Source organism: Dermochelys coriacea, chromosome 1, assembly GCF_009764565.3.
Source record: "Dermochelys coriacea isolate rDerCor1 chromosome 1, rDerCor1.pri.v4, whole genome shotgun sequence".
NCBI classification, from domain to species: Eukaryota; Metazoa; Chordata; order Testudines; family Dermochelyidae; genus Dermochelys; species Dermochelys coriacea.
In genome coordinates this window covers 114,720,299-114,737,532 of record NC_050068.2, presented here as the reverse complement: position 1 = coordinate 114,737,532, position 17,234 = coordinate 114,720,299, and the positions used below count along the sequence as shown (strand labels likewise).

Sequence of the window (17,234 nt, the reverse complement as noted above, 5' to 3'; positions counted from 1 at the left end):
TAGGTGGTTGGTGAAGTGTTTCTCATGTATGTTATGCAGCTAAAATAGCATTGCCCCTTTGGCCCAAGGAGATAGCAAATATTTGGTGCCTTACAGAGTTGTTTCCACTAGGATGAGAAATTGATGATCCAAGTCATGTATCTTCTTGGTGTAATCTTGTTTAGTTACAAAGCAGCAGCAGACAGTTTCCTTGCTCGGGAATCCCCAGATCTGCACCCTCAGCACTTGCTGTCTCTGCCCCCTCACAGGCACAACTGCTTCTCGGGGCTTTCTGGTGAATTTTTCCTGGCTTTAACCCACAGGCTGCATCACATGCAGCTCCTGTGTTTGCAATCAGGGAAACCCCAGAGCCCAAGTGTTCCAGCTCTGATCTGCCATTTGCCTTGGAAAGTCCCTCCAACCTTTCTCTACTGCAGAAAAGGACTGAACTGCACTTTCCATTGTGGCTGAAAGAGAGCTTGCACATCAGTTGACTTGAACTAGGTCTGCAATTGTCTTTGGAGCAGAGATTCACCTCATGGCAGCCATTAGCATCTTTCAGCATAACAGTTTAGTTACTGTTCTGTTAGCTTGTCAGGAGATATCAGTTATAAAAAACCATTAACCAACTAGCTATTGGCCAAACCAGAAATCCAAGAGACTCTATCTCAGCAACTCCTTGTATCTGTGAGCTACAGTAGAAACCTGGCTTCCGACTGGCTGTCTCAGTATTCCTCCAGTACCAAACACCATAGTATTATATGTAGGCACAGGAAATCCACTGCCTCTAGGCTAAGACATATATCAACATCATCTCTGCCAGTGGCCATTGCTGTTGCTGCTAGCAAAGAGAATGCTGGGAAACATTGCTGTATCGAATAGTATTCACAGGGCCTGCTTTCAAATGTTGTGTGAACTAGAAGCGACAACACTGAGGGATATCTTTGCCATGGAGGTGTCAATAAAGAGGGGTACTCGTTTGAATATTTACAGAAATGCTAGCGCATAGCAGAGTCCTGATGATGCAGTGTGTATCAGCTCGACTGAAAAATTACCTCCTGCTGCAATTGACACATGACAGGGAGGGTGACAATATGTCAGACCCTTAAAAACCAGATTGGCGTGGAAAGAAGAGAGTAAACAATTGCTAAGAGAAGGATATTGCTCATCTCCTTTCACCATTGTTTTTGAAAGAGCATGCAGCAATATATTTTCAATTACTTTTTTAGATTTATATTAAAAAAGTCTGTCCCCTGAAAAAGTGACCTCCTGTGGCAAAATATTGCGCTCAATCTAACTTTGAGCATCCTATTCTAGTGTCAGTCATTTTTTTCCACCTGAAGAGCAATGATTTTGCACAATAACCTTGAACTTGAGTCAGAATATTATCCGAGTTAAACAAGATAGCATTTGATCCATACAGCTTCTTGAACTACAGTAATATATTTAGTACACAGGTGAACCATTTGTATTTGTATTCCCCTGGTTTTCCAGGGAAATATGTTATAGCAACACGAAACATCATACCAAGCTCTTTGTGTGCCTGTCTGCCTGCTGCTTGTTTACAAATTATTTATTGAACCAAATAATGCCCTGACTTCCCTTTATCAATATAACAATGACTGTTAATATTTGAGTTACTTCCATTCTTACATAATTTGTCTTCATAACTTCATGTACTTTCTGCATATCTATGTCTATCATTTGTCTGTATATTCTTAGCCGTACTCTGCAACTATTCATTTGAATTAAAATTGAATGGGTTTAAGAAAAGATATGTGGACATTAAATTAGTGAATGAACCCATTGATTCTAAGTATGGGTATTAGCTGATACACACTGTGATATGCACTATGAGTGCTGGCACTTGTGACACTGGGATGTGTGTATAAACCCTGAAAATACAGTGAAACACGGAGACCAATGAAATTCAGTTGTTAAAGGGAAATTTCTAATACAGGGGTAGCAGAGTTGCACTCCCTGTCCCTAGAAACCCTTTTGGTCTTAAGACAGGACTTTGCATAATACAAGTGCTTGTACAGGCTTCATTGGTCAACAGCTAGAATAACAATGTAAACTTAAAATATAAAAAAGAACATTTAAAACAGAGATTGAAACATCATATTGACGTACTACAGTGTTTGGTCTATAGCTTGTACAGTATACCGTGGTTCACACGCCATTTCAGAGTGTGGCGGGGAATAGACAGGCAACATTATTATCTATTAGTACGGCTACGATTTTGGCACAGATATTTTTATTAAAAGTCATGGACAGGATGCAGACTATAAAAAATATCTCATGGATTTATTGAAGCCAGAGCCCCACTGGATAGGGCTGAAGCCAGAGCCGGATCCCCTGAAGCTGTGCTGCTGGAGCACTTCAGTGTAGACATTGAAGCATGAGCCCCATCACCCAGGACTGACTTATTGGAATTTTCAAGCAGTCACGGAGGTCTTGTAAAATCACGGCCTCTGCGACCTCTGAGACAGATTCATAGCCTGAGCTATTAGTTGCCTTCCAACACTCCTCTATGAGCAATGGGTCTCATCCAAACACCAGTGAAGTCAATTGAAAGACTTTCCATTGGGAAAATCTGTGCATTGACTTCAATGGACTTTAGCTCAGACCCAATAACATTCTCAAGCTTTCACCAGCTATACGTGCTATGTCACCAGGACCTGCACAGAGGGTGGATTTAGATAAACACAGGCCCTGATCCAAAATCCTCTGATTTCAGTGAGCTATAGGTCAGGTCCATAATTGGAGAAATTAATTCCTGGTAGTCTATTGAAATCAATGGAGTTACTCCAGGAATTAGTTTGGTCCATCGACTAATATAATTTTTTTTCTTCAGTAATCAAGCGGCATCAAGTCAATTACTTATGCTCCAGAGGGCATTCCATGCCAAACTGTAACAGTTTTACCGTATGGCAACTTTTGTCTTTTCCACAATTTCCCTTTAAAATAATAAAGCCATAGATCAGCTGGTGTAAAACCATTTGGTTGCATCTGATTTTACACCAAAGGAGGATCTGGCTTTACATATAGAAAAATGACAGAAAGATTATACCAGGTCTATATTTTATTATATCTCATATAACAAGATTTCTAATTCTGTATGAATTGCTGACACACAATAGTGAGGTATATTTGTGAAAAATAAAAAAAAACATGCTACAATGTGTCTGAAAATATGCCATACTGAAGCCACAATTGTACATCCGGTGTTGACTGGTTGTAAATGGAAAAGATGATACAAAATCACAAAGGAACAAACTAACACATAACAGCTGTTAAGTACAGTACAGAAGAGAGACTGTTGCATACAGAAAGAATTCCCTTATTGAATAATTAAGTAGGTTTTGATCAGAGCCTTGAAAACTTGACAAGCAAATGCATATTAAATGCTGTTATATTGAGAAAAACTCTGGTTATGAACTCACTTTAAAAAAGGGTAGTGCACAGCATACTGATGAACCAAATATTTCTTTTGATATTAGCATAGTTAAATTCATTTTTGTTTTATTTCAGATATGATTCTAATGTAAATTGAATGTATCATTTGTTTATAACAATATTTCTTCACCTTGTTTTAGATTCTGTATATTATACATTGGAATTTCCTACTCAGACTTGAGTATTTTCTTCCAGACATCTTTAGCTACTCATTTTTCCATAAAGTTAGTGTTCTGGCATTATTGTGCAGACTGACATGCCTGTTTTACATTATAATGATTGTAAAGAAATACCTGGTGTGATTTGGATCAGCAGGTAGTAGTAGTATACATTTCAAATTGCTTACATCCCTCTGCTTTTGGAATTAAGATTTCAAATTTAAATGCATTATTACTACATAATACGAATGGAGTGCATGACACTTTGCATATATATAATGACAGGTTTCAAAGTAGCAGCTGTGTTAATCTGTATCCGCAAAAAGAACAGGAGTACTTGTGGCACCTTAGAGACTAACAAATTTATTAGAGCATAAGTTTTCGTGGGATGCATAGAATGGAATATATAGTAAGAATATATATATATATATATATACATATATATATATATATATATATAGTCTATTGAATCTGTTTCCCTAAGTTAAGTATCCTCACAGCTTCTTGCCAACTGTCTAAATGGGCCAGCTTGATTATCACTACAAAAGTTTTTTTCTCCTGCTGATAATAGCTCATCTTAACTAATTAGCCTCTCACAGTTTGTATGGCAACTTCCACCTTCTCTGTATGTGTATCTATCTATCTATCTTCTTACTATATATTCCATTCTATGCATCCAATGAAGTGAGCTGTAGCCCACGAAAGCTTATGCTCTAATACATTTCTTAGTCTCTAAGGTGCCCCAAGTACTCCTGTTCTTTTTGCATATATATATAGGGTGAAGAAGTCCCCGTTCTGAGGAGTTTGTAATCTAAGGAAATAGTTTTCAGTGGGACTCCTCACTGAGTAACTTTATTCATACAGATAATTGTTAACGGCTCAAATCTGCTATCTTTTAGCCTTTTTTGAAGTGTCCTAACACCTGGTATGCATCCTTTTTATAAGCCTGGTTATTTAAACAAATCTACCACTGCTATGTGGAAAGCTGTGTTGAATTAATTTGCACTTAACTAGAAATGTCTATAGCAATTCTCAAAGCTCTATAGAAACAATTAAATCACAGTGTTTAGATTCCACAGCTAGAGAACCCAGCGCTGTAATTAGATTCCAGGATTGTCACCGTTCTGTGTGTGCCACTCTGAAGCCTGGAATGTCTGTTGAGTCACGTGAAGTGATGGAAACTGCTACAAGCGTGGCTGAGAGCTCATTTTGGTCTGAATGTCACCAAGTTGACTCTTCACTGGGTTTCGCTGGGTGTTATGAGTCGATTTTAAAGTGCGTAAATCATTTTTGGCTTTTTCTTACACACCCGTGAGAGCGTAGGCACGACTACAAGTATTAGCTGCTGAGCTAGACGATTAGCTCCCTAATGTGCCCCCTGAGCATGGAAGGATTTGTTTCTTGTGTATTACCAATGGCAATTATTAATCCTTATGATAGGCCACAGCTGGTTTTGAGGTGCTCATTGCTGCTGCACATACACAATGTGTAGGGGACTGTCCCCTGCAGGGCTCTGTATGAATCCAGAGCTTCGCTGGCCCCTGGGTGCAATGTGTGGGGTTCAGCGATATGGCTGTTTCTATGGGGTGCAGGGCCATTGCCCCCTGCCCTGTGTGGTGGTTGGGCGGGGGAGGGGAGGCAGGTGGCTCAGGGCCATTGCCCTCTACATGGTGTGAGATGTTTGGGGTGCAGGGCCATTACCCCTCTGCGGTGTGTGAGGACAGGTTGGGTACAGGGCCATTGTGGCTGGGTGTGGGATGAGGGGGTCAAGGGCCAATGCCTTCCAGCATGATGTGGGGAGGGGGGGAGTGCAGTGTGATGGGTATGGGGCACAGGGCCTATGCCTCAGGGGCAGGGTAAGCAGTTGGGGGCCATTGCCCTGGGGGCAGGGTGAGGGGCACATTACCCCAGGTGTGGTGTGAGGGGTCAGGGCCATGGTCCCTGGCAGGGTGAGGGGATGCTTGGAGCAGGACCATTGCCTCAGGAGTTCTGTGCTGTGCGTACCCCAGCTGACCGGTGACCCAGGGGTACTATGTACTGACTGAACTGCTGTCGGGGCATATGGCCTGGGGTCCAGGCCAGCCCTGTCCATGTCGTGCTATCTCCTGAGCCCCTCCTCTTGTCTATTCCCTGCAGGTGGAAGAGCTGCACTGCGTCCACCCCTCTCCAGCTGGCACCTGCCAACATGGTGCTGTTGGCCTGCCAGGGGGTGCTGCCCCTGGCTGCCCTAGCACTGCTCCTGCTCATCAGCCTGGCTCCCGGTGAGTACACGGCGCACCTGGTGCAGCGAGCAACACTCAATGTCATGCAGGCGGGAACGAAGGGAAGAGGGAGGTGAGTGGGGATGTTGGGAAGATCCCCAGACACTCAGCAATGGGCGCCCATGCCCAGAGAACGGCTGCTCAGTGGGAAAGGGGGCTAGAGGGAGACCAGTAACCCCTCTCCTTTGAATTTTCCTGTAATTAAAGCCTCTCTCTGGGGCTAAAGGATTCCCTTTATGTATTGCAGTGCCACACACAGGGGCCTGCCCTGGATCCTGACCTCAAACTTTGGGGGAGTTCATGATTCAGTGAGCATGGACCAAGCCCACCTCTCAGTTACCATCTCAGTGGGAAAGAATAATTGTGACAGCTCTCATTCCAGTTGCTCAGGGCCCACAGGGAAGTGAACGGTTTTATAGATAACGCACACTTTATAGGTTTCAGGGTAGCAGCTGTGTTAGTCTGTATTCGCAAAAAGAAAAGGAGTACTTGTGGCACCTTAGAGACTAACAAATTTATTTGAGCATAAGCTTTCGTGAGCTACAGTTCACTTCATCGGATGCATTTGGTGGAAATGCCAATCTGACCGAGGGGAAAATTCCTCTCATTTTGCAATATTCAACATTAAAAAATGATGAAATCTAGAAAAGCTCTGCTGTAATTGAACTAAAAGGAGAATTAAAAATGGGAGGGTAATTTTTTTCTCTTTTACTTCTCTAGTCCCATCCACACTTGTTCACTGGCATAACCATTTGCTCTAAGCCTTTCATTTTCTATAAAAAATTGTCCTTATGTTCAGCGAGATATGTTAGATGACAAGCACATTATTCATTTTAGCAAAATTGTACAAGTAAAAGCTTTGTTATCCGTCATGTTGGGGAAATGGAGGGTGCCGGTTAGTCAAAAATTCCAGTTAACTAAGAGTTATACTTACCAATGGAGGGAGGGAGTTTGGGTGTGGGAGGGGATGCAGGACACGGGCTCTGGGAGGGAGTTTGGGTGCAGGTTGGGGCTCGGGGCAGGGGGTTGGGGCATAGGAAGGCTTTTGGGGTGCCAGGTCTGGGCGGCACTCAACTTGGGTGACTCCTCACAAGTGGCGACATGTCCCTGCTGCTCCGAGGCGGAGATGTGGCCAGGTGGTTCTGCGTGTTGCCTCCACTCACAGGTGCCACCCCCATAGCTCCCATTGGCCATGATTTCTGGCCAATGGGAGCTGCAGAGCCAGCGCTTGGGGCAGGGGCAGCGAACAGAGCCCCGGTGGCCATTCCTCCACCTAGAAGCAAGAGGGACATGTCACCACTTCTGGGGAGCCACATGGAGCCAGGTAGGTAGCCTGCTGGCTCATGCCAACTGGACTTTTAATTTGTATTGGGAGATATCAGAAAGGCCATTTTCTAGAGCTTTGGTAAAGTGCCAGATAACACAGCTTTTACTGCGCTAAAGGAGTCTAAAGGTCCAAGGATCAAGACTGGGTCTGTTTGTAGATTTTTTCCTATCATCTTATTTAAAATTAACAAGTTGGGAGCTGGGCATTCCAGTTATGCAAGCTGAGAATCAGATATGCTAAAGGAAACATGTAAAATTACTCAGACCCATAAGCTTGCTAAATGTTCTCTTTGTTCTGCCAAGCTAGTTAATAAAAAATGAACAATGCAGCTGCTTGATGAGTTTTGCTGTGCTGAATTGCTGTGCTGAATTATGGAGAGTTCAAAAGTCTTAGTTCAAATGTGGACAAAAATAGACTAGTCAATGGATTTTGTTGTCATATTTACATACTGCCTGCCAGCTCAGTGATGACAACTCTCCTAAATATAAGGGCCAATTCTGCAGCTTTTACCCAGCCTGTTGCAGTCAATGGGAACGCTGATTGAGCAGGGACTGCAGGATCAAGTCCGTAAGATATAATTAAAAAAAATGCTTAGAAAAAATGACCCAATAAGTGCATGGACTAACATTTTCCAATATTACAACTGTATTTGCATAAAGTAAATACTGCAGCCTGTTTCATTTTTGCTTTTAAACAGAGAAGGTGTTTCCAGAACAATTACCCCATTATGGGCAGGCTTTAAAACAGTGGTGAATGCCCCAATTAAAAGGCAGGATATTAAAATAGGTTGGTGTGTAAATGTAAACACATGATATTTTAGACTAAGAGGTTTACAATTCCTACAGAGAAATTGTTTTAGCAAGATTAAGTTCCGAAATGTTTAAAGACTTGCTAAGAGGAAAATTGTATCAAGTCTGCTTGCTAATATGCTTTTTATTCCATGACAGAATTTCTCATGATTATGACAGCAACATGGACGTTACATCCTGATACTGAAACCAGGAAGAAGTCTTGTTCTGCTAAAAAATAGAGCAGTTGCATGAGATAAGGAGATATCAGGTTTCAGTGTCGAGCACCCTTGTGAAAAGATGTTAGAATCATGAAGGCCTTCTCATAGCATGTGTTATACTTGAGTGTCAGACCTGGAGCTAGGACAGATACTAATGGGGCCTTGCTTTGTTATCACACTATTCAGGAGTTATGTCTTTTGTATTTTTTTTCAAGTTACTATTTTACTTCCTGTTATCCAAGGTGCATAGTTAAAGAGTGTACTTAATCTTTATTTTTATTCATCTAGATGGCTCAAGAGGGAATAAACTTAAGCTGATGCTTCAAAAACGTGAAGGTAAAAGCTCCTTAACAAACTGCAAAATTGTTATCTCAGCTTTTTAAGCAGGTTTAAATGCAGTTGCAACAGATGAAAATGCCCACCTACCCATCTTTCCAATGAAAGCTAAGGAGCATGGGCAGAAACACCTGTCAGAGACACTGCTATATACTATATCAAAAAGTGCAACACATGTATTATTGATTTTAAGGTTGTTAAGTGTTCAATTTTCGACCAGAAAGCCCAGTCGAAAAGGGACCCTGGTGGCTCAGCTCAGCACCACTGATCGAGCCATTAAAAGTCTGGTCGGCAGCGAAACGGCGCAGGCAGGCTCCCAACCCAGCTCTGTGCATCTCCCAGAAGCAGTGACATGTACCTCCTGCTGCTAGATGTAGGGGCGGGCAGGGAGGCTCCATGAGCGCCAGCTCTGCAGTTCCCATTGGCCAGGAAGCCCAGCCAATGGGAGCAGCATGGGCTGCTCTGGGCGGGGGCAGCGCACAGAGGTGCCTGGCTGTGCCTCCGCCTAGGAGCCAGAGGGAGATGTTGCTGCTTCCTGGGAGCTGCCTGAGGTAAGCGCCACCCGGAGCCTGCACCCTGCATACGTTCCCACACTCCAATCCCCTACCCCAGCCCAGAGCCCCCTCCCACACCCAAACTTCTTCCTGGTGCTCACACCCCCTCCTCCACCCCAACCTCCTGTCCCAGCTCAGAGCCCCCTCCTGCACCCCAAACCCTTCATCCTCAGCCCCCACCTCAGAGCCCACTGTGACGGGTTCGGTCACAGAGCCCCCTCCTCCCCCTTGGGACTGCCACCTGATGTGCTGAAACTACTTCTGAGCCCGTTTTCCCTGATGGCTTGGGACTTCAGAGCCCTGCCTTGTTGAGCCAGACATGCTAGCCTGCTGCAACACAGACCCAGGTCTGGCCCATGCCTCCAAAGCTGCAGACTTTAAACAAAAACTGCTCAGCAAGTCACCTATCTCCAGTACCCAGACACCCAGTTCCCAATGGGATCCAAACCCCAAATAAATCCATTTTACTCTGTATAAAGTTTATACAGGGTAAACTCATAAATTGTCCACCCTCTATAACACTGATAGAGAGATACACACAGCTGTTTGCGCCTCCAGGTATTAATCACTTACTCTGAGTTTATTAATAAACAAAAGTGATTGTATTAGTATAAAAAGTAGGATTTAAGTGGTTTCAAGTAACAACAGACAGAACAAAAGTAAGTTACCAAGCAAAATAAAACAAAACACACAAGTCTAAGCCTAATATATTAAGAAACTGCATACAGGTAAATCTCACCCTCAGAGATGTTCCAATAAGCTTTTTTCACAGACTAGACTTCTTCCTAGTCTGGGCCCAATCCTTTCCCCTGGTGAAGTTCTTGTTAGCTCCATCTCAGGTCGTAACTACGGGATTTCTCATGATGGGCAGCCCCCTTTGTTCTGTTCCACCCCCTTTTATAGCTTTGGCATAAGGCAGGAATCTTGTGTCTCTCTGGATCCCCACCTCTCTTTCTAAATGGGAAAAGCACCAGTTTAAGAGGGATTCTGGTTCAGGTGACATGATCACATGTCACTGTAAGACCTCCTTCTTCATTACCCAAGAGCTGGAAGACACCAACACAGGAAGGCTTGCAGGTAAACAAACCCATTCACAGTTCATTGATTCTGAAGCATCCTTAATGGCTTTCATTTAACATGTTTACAGCAGTAATACAAATTTATATCTTATTCTCCTAACTCCAGACATAGAAATAATACATGTAAACAAATAGGATGAACACATGCAGTAGATCATAAGCTTTGTAATGATATCTTACAAGAGACCTTTTGCATGAAGCATATTTTAGTTACATCATTTTCACACTTGTAAACATATTTCCATAAAACATATGGAGTGCAATGTCACACTCACACCCTCAGGTGGAGCCCTCACCCCCCTCCTGCACCCAACCCCCCCTGGCCTGCCTGGAGTCCCCTCTCATGACCTGAACCCCTCATTTCCTGCCCCACTCTGGAGCCTGCACTCCCAGCCCAGAGCCTGTACACACTCCCACACCCAGAACCCCTTGGCCCCCACCCCCAGCCCAGAGCCCCCTCCTGCACCCCAGAGACCACAGCCTCAGCTGGAGCCTCCCTCCCCTCTTGTACCCCAACCTGCTTCCTCAGCTCAGAACCCACTCCTGCACCCTGTACCCCTCATTTCTGGTTCCACCCAAGCCAGAGCCCCCACCCGCTCCTGCACTCCAGCCCCCCTGCCCCATCCCGGTGAAAATGAGTTAGTGAATGAGGGTGAGGGAGGATGAGCGAGATGAAGTGAGTGTGGAGGGAGGGCCTCGGCGAAGCAGTGGGGCAAGCCTCAGGGAAGGGGCAGGGAGTCGGACAAGGGTGTTCAGTTTTCTGCTATTAGAACTTTGGCAACCCTAGTTGTGCCTACACATACCTGTCAGCTCTGAAACTGATATACATCTTGTTAATACAACATATGGATTACAGTCATCACACTGAAGCAAGAAGAGATCATCTCCATAACAGATAGAAAACCAACAGAAAAAAAAAGAAAAAGATCTTGAGCCCAATGTACCTACATTCTGTTCTACACACCTGAAAGTCAAAGTGCCATGCACACAGGCACCAATAGATGCATCCATATCACAGAGCAGTCACGAGTTACATTTCTCATTAATTCCAGCCTGTAAGTACAGATGTAACCCACACACCTCCTGGGTGTGCTGTTCTGTCCCATCTAGTGGCACCAAGACCACTTAGAGACGGAGAAATTAATGAGTCTGCTCTACAGCCTTAGCTAACAGCCAGTTGGCTTTTAGCTCATGCAATAGAGGCTCATGCATTTAGCTCCAGCATCCCAGGTTTGATCCTGCCCGCCAATGACCGGGGTCTGTCAGTGTTACACTGAGATTCCCCAAGGAGCAGTGATTCAGCACCAATCTCTGCTGTGATGGCAAGTGCAGAGCAGAAAAGGAACAAGTTAAAGCTGCTTGGGACACTTTTTTCTCCTTTGTCTCCACTCCTGGTAAAGGTGAACATACTGATTTGGCCCTGACTGTGCCTCCCCCGCCCCGACCAGGCACATTTTTTAAAAAAAGGGCCTAATGTGCAAATGACCTGAAGTGGGCCAACATTAGGAGCCAAGGTGATGGCTGGGGGAGCTGGAGTGGGGAGAAGCAGGGCTGTACCAGATGGAGAGGCCAGTTGAAACACATGCAAAGCTGCAGCCCCTGCCCCTTACCGGCTGCCAGCCTGCTCTGTGATTGAACCATAGACAGCCCTATTCAGATAGGACTCTGATGCCTGCTACTCCCAGATTCTGGGGAATCTTCCTATCTTCTTCTGGGTTTCTCAGTATCTTCATACACTACTCCTGCTAGCAGTGGTGGTGCCTCCCCTCCCCACCCCACTGCCCTGCACTAAGGTTCTGAGATCCTCTTTACAGGTGCTCTCTAGCTCCAGTCTCAGCACTGGCTGCAAGCTAGAGGGACAGTGCAGAAGAGGCAGTTTCTAGCCTTCATTACCACAGCATCCCCTGTAGCAGACAAAGCAGTGCAGCAACAGCTGTGCTTGCTTGTCCTGCCAACGTGCAGTAGGAGGGATTTGGAGTGGCATGGCTGTGGGAGGAGCTTTAGTAGCCAGCCCAGGGAGTGGTGTGGAGAATGAGAAGGTGTGGCAGAGACCATGAAGACATGTATGGCCAGTTATGGTTCTCACCAGCAAGGGGAATCCCACTGACTATGCCCCTGGTTCCCAAACTTTTGAATACTGCGGCTTCCCTACAGATATTTTAAAACTTAGTAGGTCCCCACAACCAAATACCATTTTCTGTTTTTGGGTTTTTTTTAAACCAACTCAGGACACTAGAGTTTGGATGGTTTTGTGACTTTATTAAACTACATACAATTTAATTGTATAATCTGGTCTAATCCAGGATTTTAAAAATTGTAATTTGAAAATATGGATTTCTTGGCATGTTCGGACACAGCCTCAGATTTTAATGAGAAGACTGGGCCTGTTTCAGACGCAGCATTTGGTTGAACCTCTGATAGCATCATACATTTTTTTCCAAATGTAAACAAACAATTTCTGTTTAGTTTACACAGAAATCACTGCTGAAAACACAGACTCACAGAGATAACTTGAAGTGAATGGAAGTAGCTATTTCATAGCTTTATCCCCGAGTTCTCTGTACTCTCCTTTAAAAGAAATCCAGAGTTCTTGATTGGTTAGATTTGAAAACATGGCCTACAGCATGTGATCACTTAATAATTTGAAGAAAGTTTGAGCCAAGCTACTTAAAATTGGAATGGAGTCAACTGTTACCAGGTTTCAAATCCAAGTGGTGTCTGGATACTTAGGGAGAGAGATGGGCAAAATCCAGAATGAAGTAAACTGACAATGTCTATTCTATTTGATTGATTGTGTGTGTTATTGTTACTATTCTGTTGTTACTATTGCATGCATAGTACAGCCAAGCATGAAGGTGGTGACTTATTGCTAAAGGCATTATTAGGCTAATACATTTTGGGTTGATTAAAAAAATTACTGGCATGTCATTTGGGGACTTCATTTCAGCTCCTGCGCCTGCTAAAACAGAGGTGTTAGTGAAAGAAAACGCGGCCAAGGAGTTCTTAGGCAGCCTGAAACGCCAGAAGCGCCAGCTGTGGGACAGGTCTCAACCCGACGTGCAGCAGTGGTATCAGCAGTTCCTCTACCTGGGATTTGATGAAGCGGTGAGTACTCGTCTTGCCTGTAGCAATGGGCACTTTGTGTGTGTGTGCAAACATAGTGATACTAAGAATACTTATCAATGAAAAAGGTGGCTTATCTTTTTTTAAACACGTTTGACACTCTCGCACCTTTTGAAAATAGAGAATAATAAATTATGACGTATAAATGCAAACCCAGTAGTTACTTTTGATAGCTTGATTTAAAACCCTGTTCATAAAAAATTGTAAAGAAAACATGTTCCAAAATTTTGAATCTCATTGGGCTTCAATTTAATGAAATTGTCATCTGGTTTATATGGAAGAGTGTGTATGCGAGAAAGACATACACCAAACAAAGTTACAAGTGTTGAAATGAGCATTGTGGTCTCAGTCTATTACTTTTGGGTGTTTGGATAAATCACAAATCCACTCATAGTTTGGCATGATTGGCATTCTTCTGAGAAGAGGCAAGGAATTTGAATACTGGCTACAGCATTGGCAATTGTGGGTAGAGGCTTTTAAATCACATGCCTACAGTACATCCAGCTTTGATCAGTGCTGTAACTTTCTAATTTGCATGAGCACTAAAGGTAGTTAGGCACCTAACTTCTGTAGAACTCAATGGAAGTTAAAACGTAGCTATTTACTGGTCTAAGTTAATTAGAAAGTTTAGAGTGTGTACTATTTGAAGGCATTTGACAAGCCTCCTTTCAAATGACAGTATCCAGAAAAATAGTTAATTTGTAGGAATGTTGGAGTGAAACAGATTTCCAGTTCCTATGCATATTGCACAAAGCTGTAACTAAGAGATCACTGAAAGTGCAGAATAGACATATTTATAGCCACACAGTCCCAGCTCTAATATAAAGAAAAGGTAAAAAATAAAGTTATCGATGTTAAATTCTTGGCTTCTTGGAATGTTTTTGATGAGGTTGAATTGGCACAGAGAAGCTGTACTACAGCTAGACTTCCTTGACTGTGTGGACTGTTTACTGCAATCATTTTGGAAGGCCAAATGATTTTTTTTAAAAAGCCTACTTTTTTCAAAGCAGCAAAGATTTAACATTCCTAAAACAAACCAGAAGAACCCATTACATTATTTTCCTTTTTTACAAAAATGATTGTGGCTTTAGAATACAAATTGATTCTCTCTCATCTTTTGTCTGCAGAAATTTGAAGACGACATCTCCTACTGGACAAACTTGGGACGTGGTGGCAATGAATATTATGGAAGCTACTACCAGCACCATTATGATGAAGATGCACCTATTGGGCCCCGAAACCCACACACCTTCAGGCATGGAGCAAGTGTCAACTACGACGATTATTAACCTCATTTATTCTACTGTAACCAAGAATTGTAGGTCTATCGGATTGAGCAGAGCCCTAACCCCCCCCTCTCTCTCTCTCCCCCCCCCTTTTTTTTTAATAGTAGATATTTCTTATAAACAAAGAGAAGAAAGGAATTGTCTAGCACAGAAGCCTATTTGGAATGGGCTTCTATAATTACTTAATAGTATACCATGTAGAAGTGTTAGAATTAAAGTTTTTTGGTAAAATAAGCATTTTTCTATTTCTTGGGTAGACAGAGTTTGCAATAGCTGAGTTCATTTCAAAGCACTGCATTATTAGAGATTACATTTTCAAGGGTTTTTTTTTTTTTTACTCATTCTTAAAAACTGATTGCCTGATTTCACCCAGTTTTGGTGTATTTTATAAGACAATGTGTTTCAACGTGCTCAGTTATTTTGGTCTGTGTCAGTACAGTAAATAAATCCCACACTCTTAGAGGAAAAAATGTTTCATAGAATCATAGAATATCAGGGTTGGAAGGGACCTCAGGAGGTCATTTAGTCCAACCCCCTGCTCAAAGCAGGACCAATCCCCAATTTTTGCCCCAGATCCCTAAATGGCCCCCTCAAGGATTGAACTCACAACCCTGGGTTTAGCAAGCCATTGCTCAAACCACTGAGCTATCCCTCCCCCCAAATTTAATTTCCTCAAATTTAAACATCTTCCATGTTCCTTTCCCTACATTTCCATTTTCAGCATCCTCTAATGCATAATACAAGTTAAATACTATAGCACTTTTATAGTTCATCTTGCGTCCTTTACAATTTGGCTGTAGAAGTTTAACCTGGGCTGAAACTTGGCATAAAATTATCAAAGAAGTTATTTTAAAGTTGTGAGTGTAAAAATAATAGATGTTTAAAGGGTCTCTCTATCACTATATAATCAGGTATAAAACATATTGTCCCATGAAATTAATAGTGATGAAATAGCACCAGACAGTGTCCTCTGGCATCGTCATGGGAAGTACAGCTTGGATACAATCACATTATGCTATTAAAAGGGAACAGAAAGCTATGATCAAAAAATTGTGTCTGAATGAAAATGGTAGCAAATTAATGAAGAAAAACATCCAGGCTAGGAACTTATGGCATACTGGGGCTTGAAGTAAATAAGAATTTCCAACACCGTGCACAAGTATAATATCTTTATGACCGCCATCAAGTCGCCTAAGCTTTACCCTTTATTTATCTTCTGTCTGCAGCCCACCTCAGCAGATGTAGTGTGATGGAGAACCACCCAGCAGCCCAAGCAGTGCACTAGTGCAGGGATGCGCTCCGGAGGCAGATGCTTGGAGATGAAAACAGTTTTTTTAAAAATGCTAGTTAGTTTTCCTTTGCACCTGGACCCACCTATCAAGTGCTTTTATGCAGATGAAAACTGGCTAAACTTGTACACAGAAAATGTTTCCTTTTATATTTTTGGATCATTTGCACATAGGTTCCCAGTCAGTTAAACTAAATTTAGTTAAACTGGTATAACTTTCATGTAGACAAGGCCTTAGCTACCTTTTTACACTGCATTAAGTAGGCTTCTCTTGAAACCATGTCTTACATGAGTGAAAAATGCTAGTTTTGGAAGCTTTTCTCACCCTTCTGTGTCCCTGCTAAAAATCAGAAGGGCTTTAGAACACTCAACTGAAGTTGGTGATTCCCCCTGCAAAATTTCAGACCTCAACATCCAGTGAAAGGAAACATCATGAACAATTACAAGAATATTACATGGTCTTTCTGAACCTCCGTTGACACGAATTTAAACCAAAAAGAAACTATACTGCCCCATTTTTGGTCCTGAGATAAAAGCTTTGGTTTTTAGAATGGATTTTAAACTACATATAGTATTAAAATAAGTTATTATACAAGTCTATGGAAATCCTCAACATTATTTATTTAAACTTCTCCAAAATGGTTCTGGCCAGAAAAAAACAGGTAACAAGAGGCCACATGTTTCCCTCTTCTCATATGCAGACAATATAGATAGCCCATTGGTGAATCATAGAAATGTGGGCCTGAAAGTGACCATGATAGGTCAACTAGTCCAGCCGCCTGCACTGAGGCGGGACTAAGTGTGATGGGTTCGTTCACAGAGATCCCCTTGGGACTGTCGCTTGATGTGCTGGAATTACCTCTGAGCGCGTTTTCCACTGCCAGCTTGGGACTCCAGAACCCTGCCTTGTTGAGCCAGACACGCTAGCCTGCTGCAACACAGACCCAGGTCTGGCCCATGCCTCCAAAGCTGCAGACTTTAAACAAAAACTGCTCAGCAAGTCACCTATCTCCAGTACCCAGACACCCAGTTCCCAATGGGATCCAAACCCCAAATAAATCCATTTTACTCTGTATAAAGTTTATACAGGGTAAACTCATGAATTGTCCACCCTCTATAACACTGATAGAGAGATACACACAGCTGTTTGCGCCTCCAGGTATTAATCACTTACTCTGAGTTTATTAATAAACAAAAGTGATTGTATTAAGTATAAAAAGTAGGATTTAAGTGGTTTCAAGTAACAACAGACAGAACAAAAGTAAGTTACCAAGCAAAATAAAACAAAACACACAAGTCTAAGCCTAATATATTAAGAAACTGCATACAGGTAAATCTCACCCTCAGAGATGTTCCAATAAGCTTTTTTCACAGA

The 17,234-nt window shown here is 42.7% G+C and overlaps 1 protein-coding gene across 4 annotated transcripts in view; it reads left to right on the top strand.

The window, feature by feature from the left end:
* Positions 1-15,041, top strand: part of ECRG4 (ECRG4 augurin precursor) — a 60,730-nt gene extending 45,689 nt beyond the window's left edge. For 3 of the 4 annotated variants that reach the window (XM_043511293.1, XM_038383713.2, XM_043511254.1), the window contains exons 2-5: positions 5,733-5,857; positions 8,482-8,529; positions 13,110-13,267; positions 14,413-15,041. In XM_043511293.1, the coding sequence (XP_043367228.1) occupies positions 5,782-5,857; positions 8,482-8,529; positions 13,110-13,267; positions 14,413-14,574 (444 nt within the window). In that variant the 5' untranslated portion in view covers positions 5,733-5,781 and the 3' untranslated portion in view covers positions 14,575-15,041. Of the gene's footprint in view, positions 1-5,732; positions 5,858-7,701; positions 7,752-8,481; positions 8,530-13,109; positions 13,268-14,412 lie in introns of those variants that run through there. The other variant, XM_043511336.1, reaches the window with a different exon arrangement.
* The last annotated feature ends 2,193 nt before the right edge of the window (positions 15,042-17,234 follow it).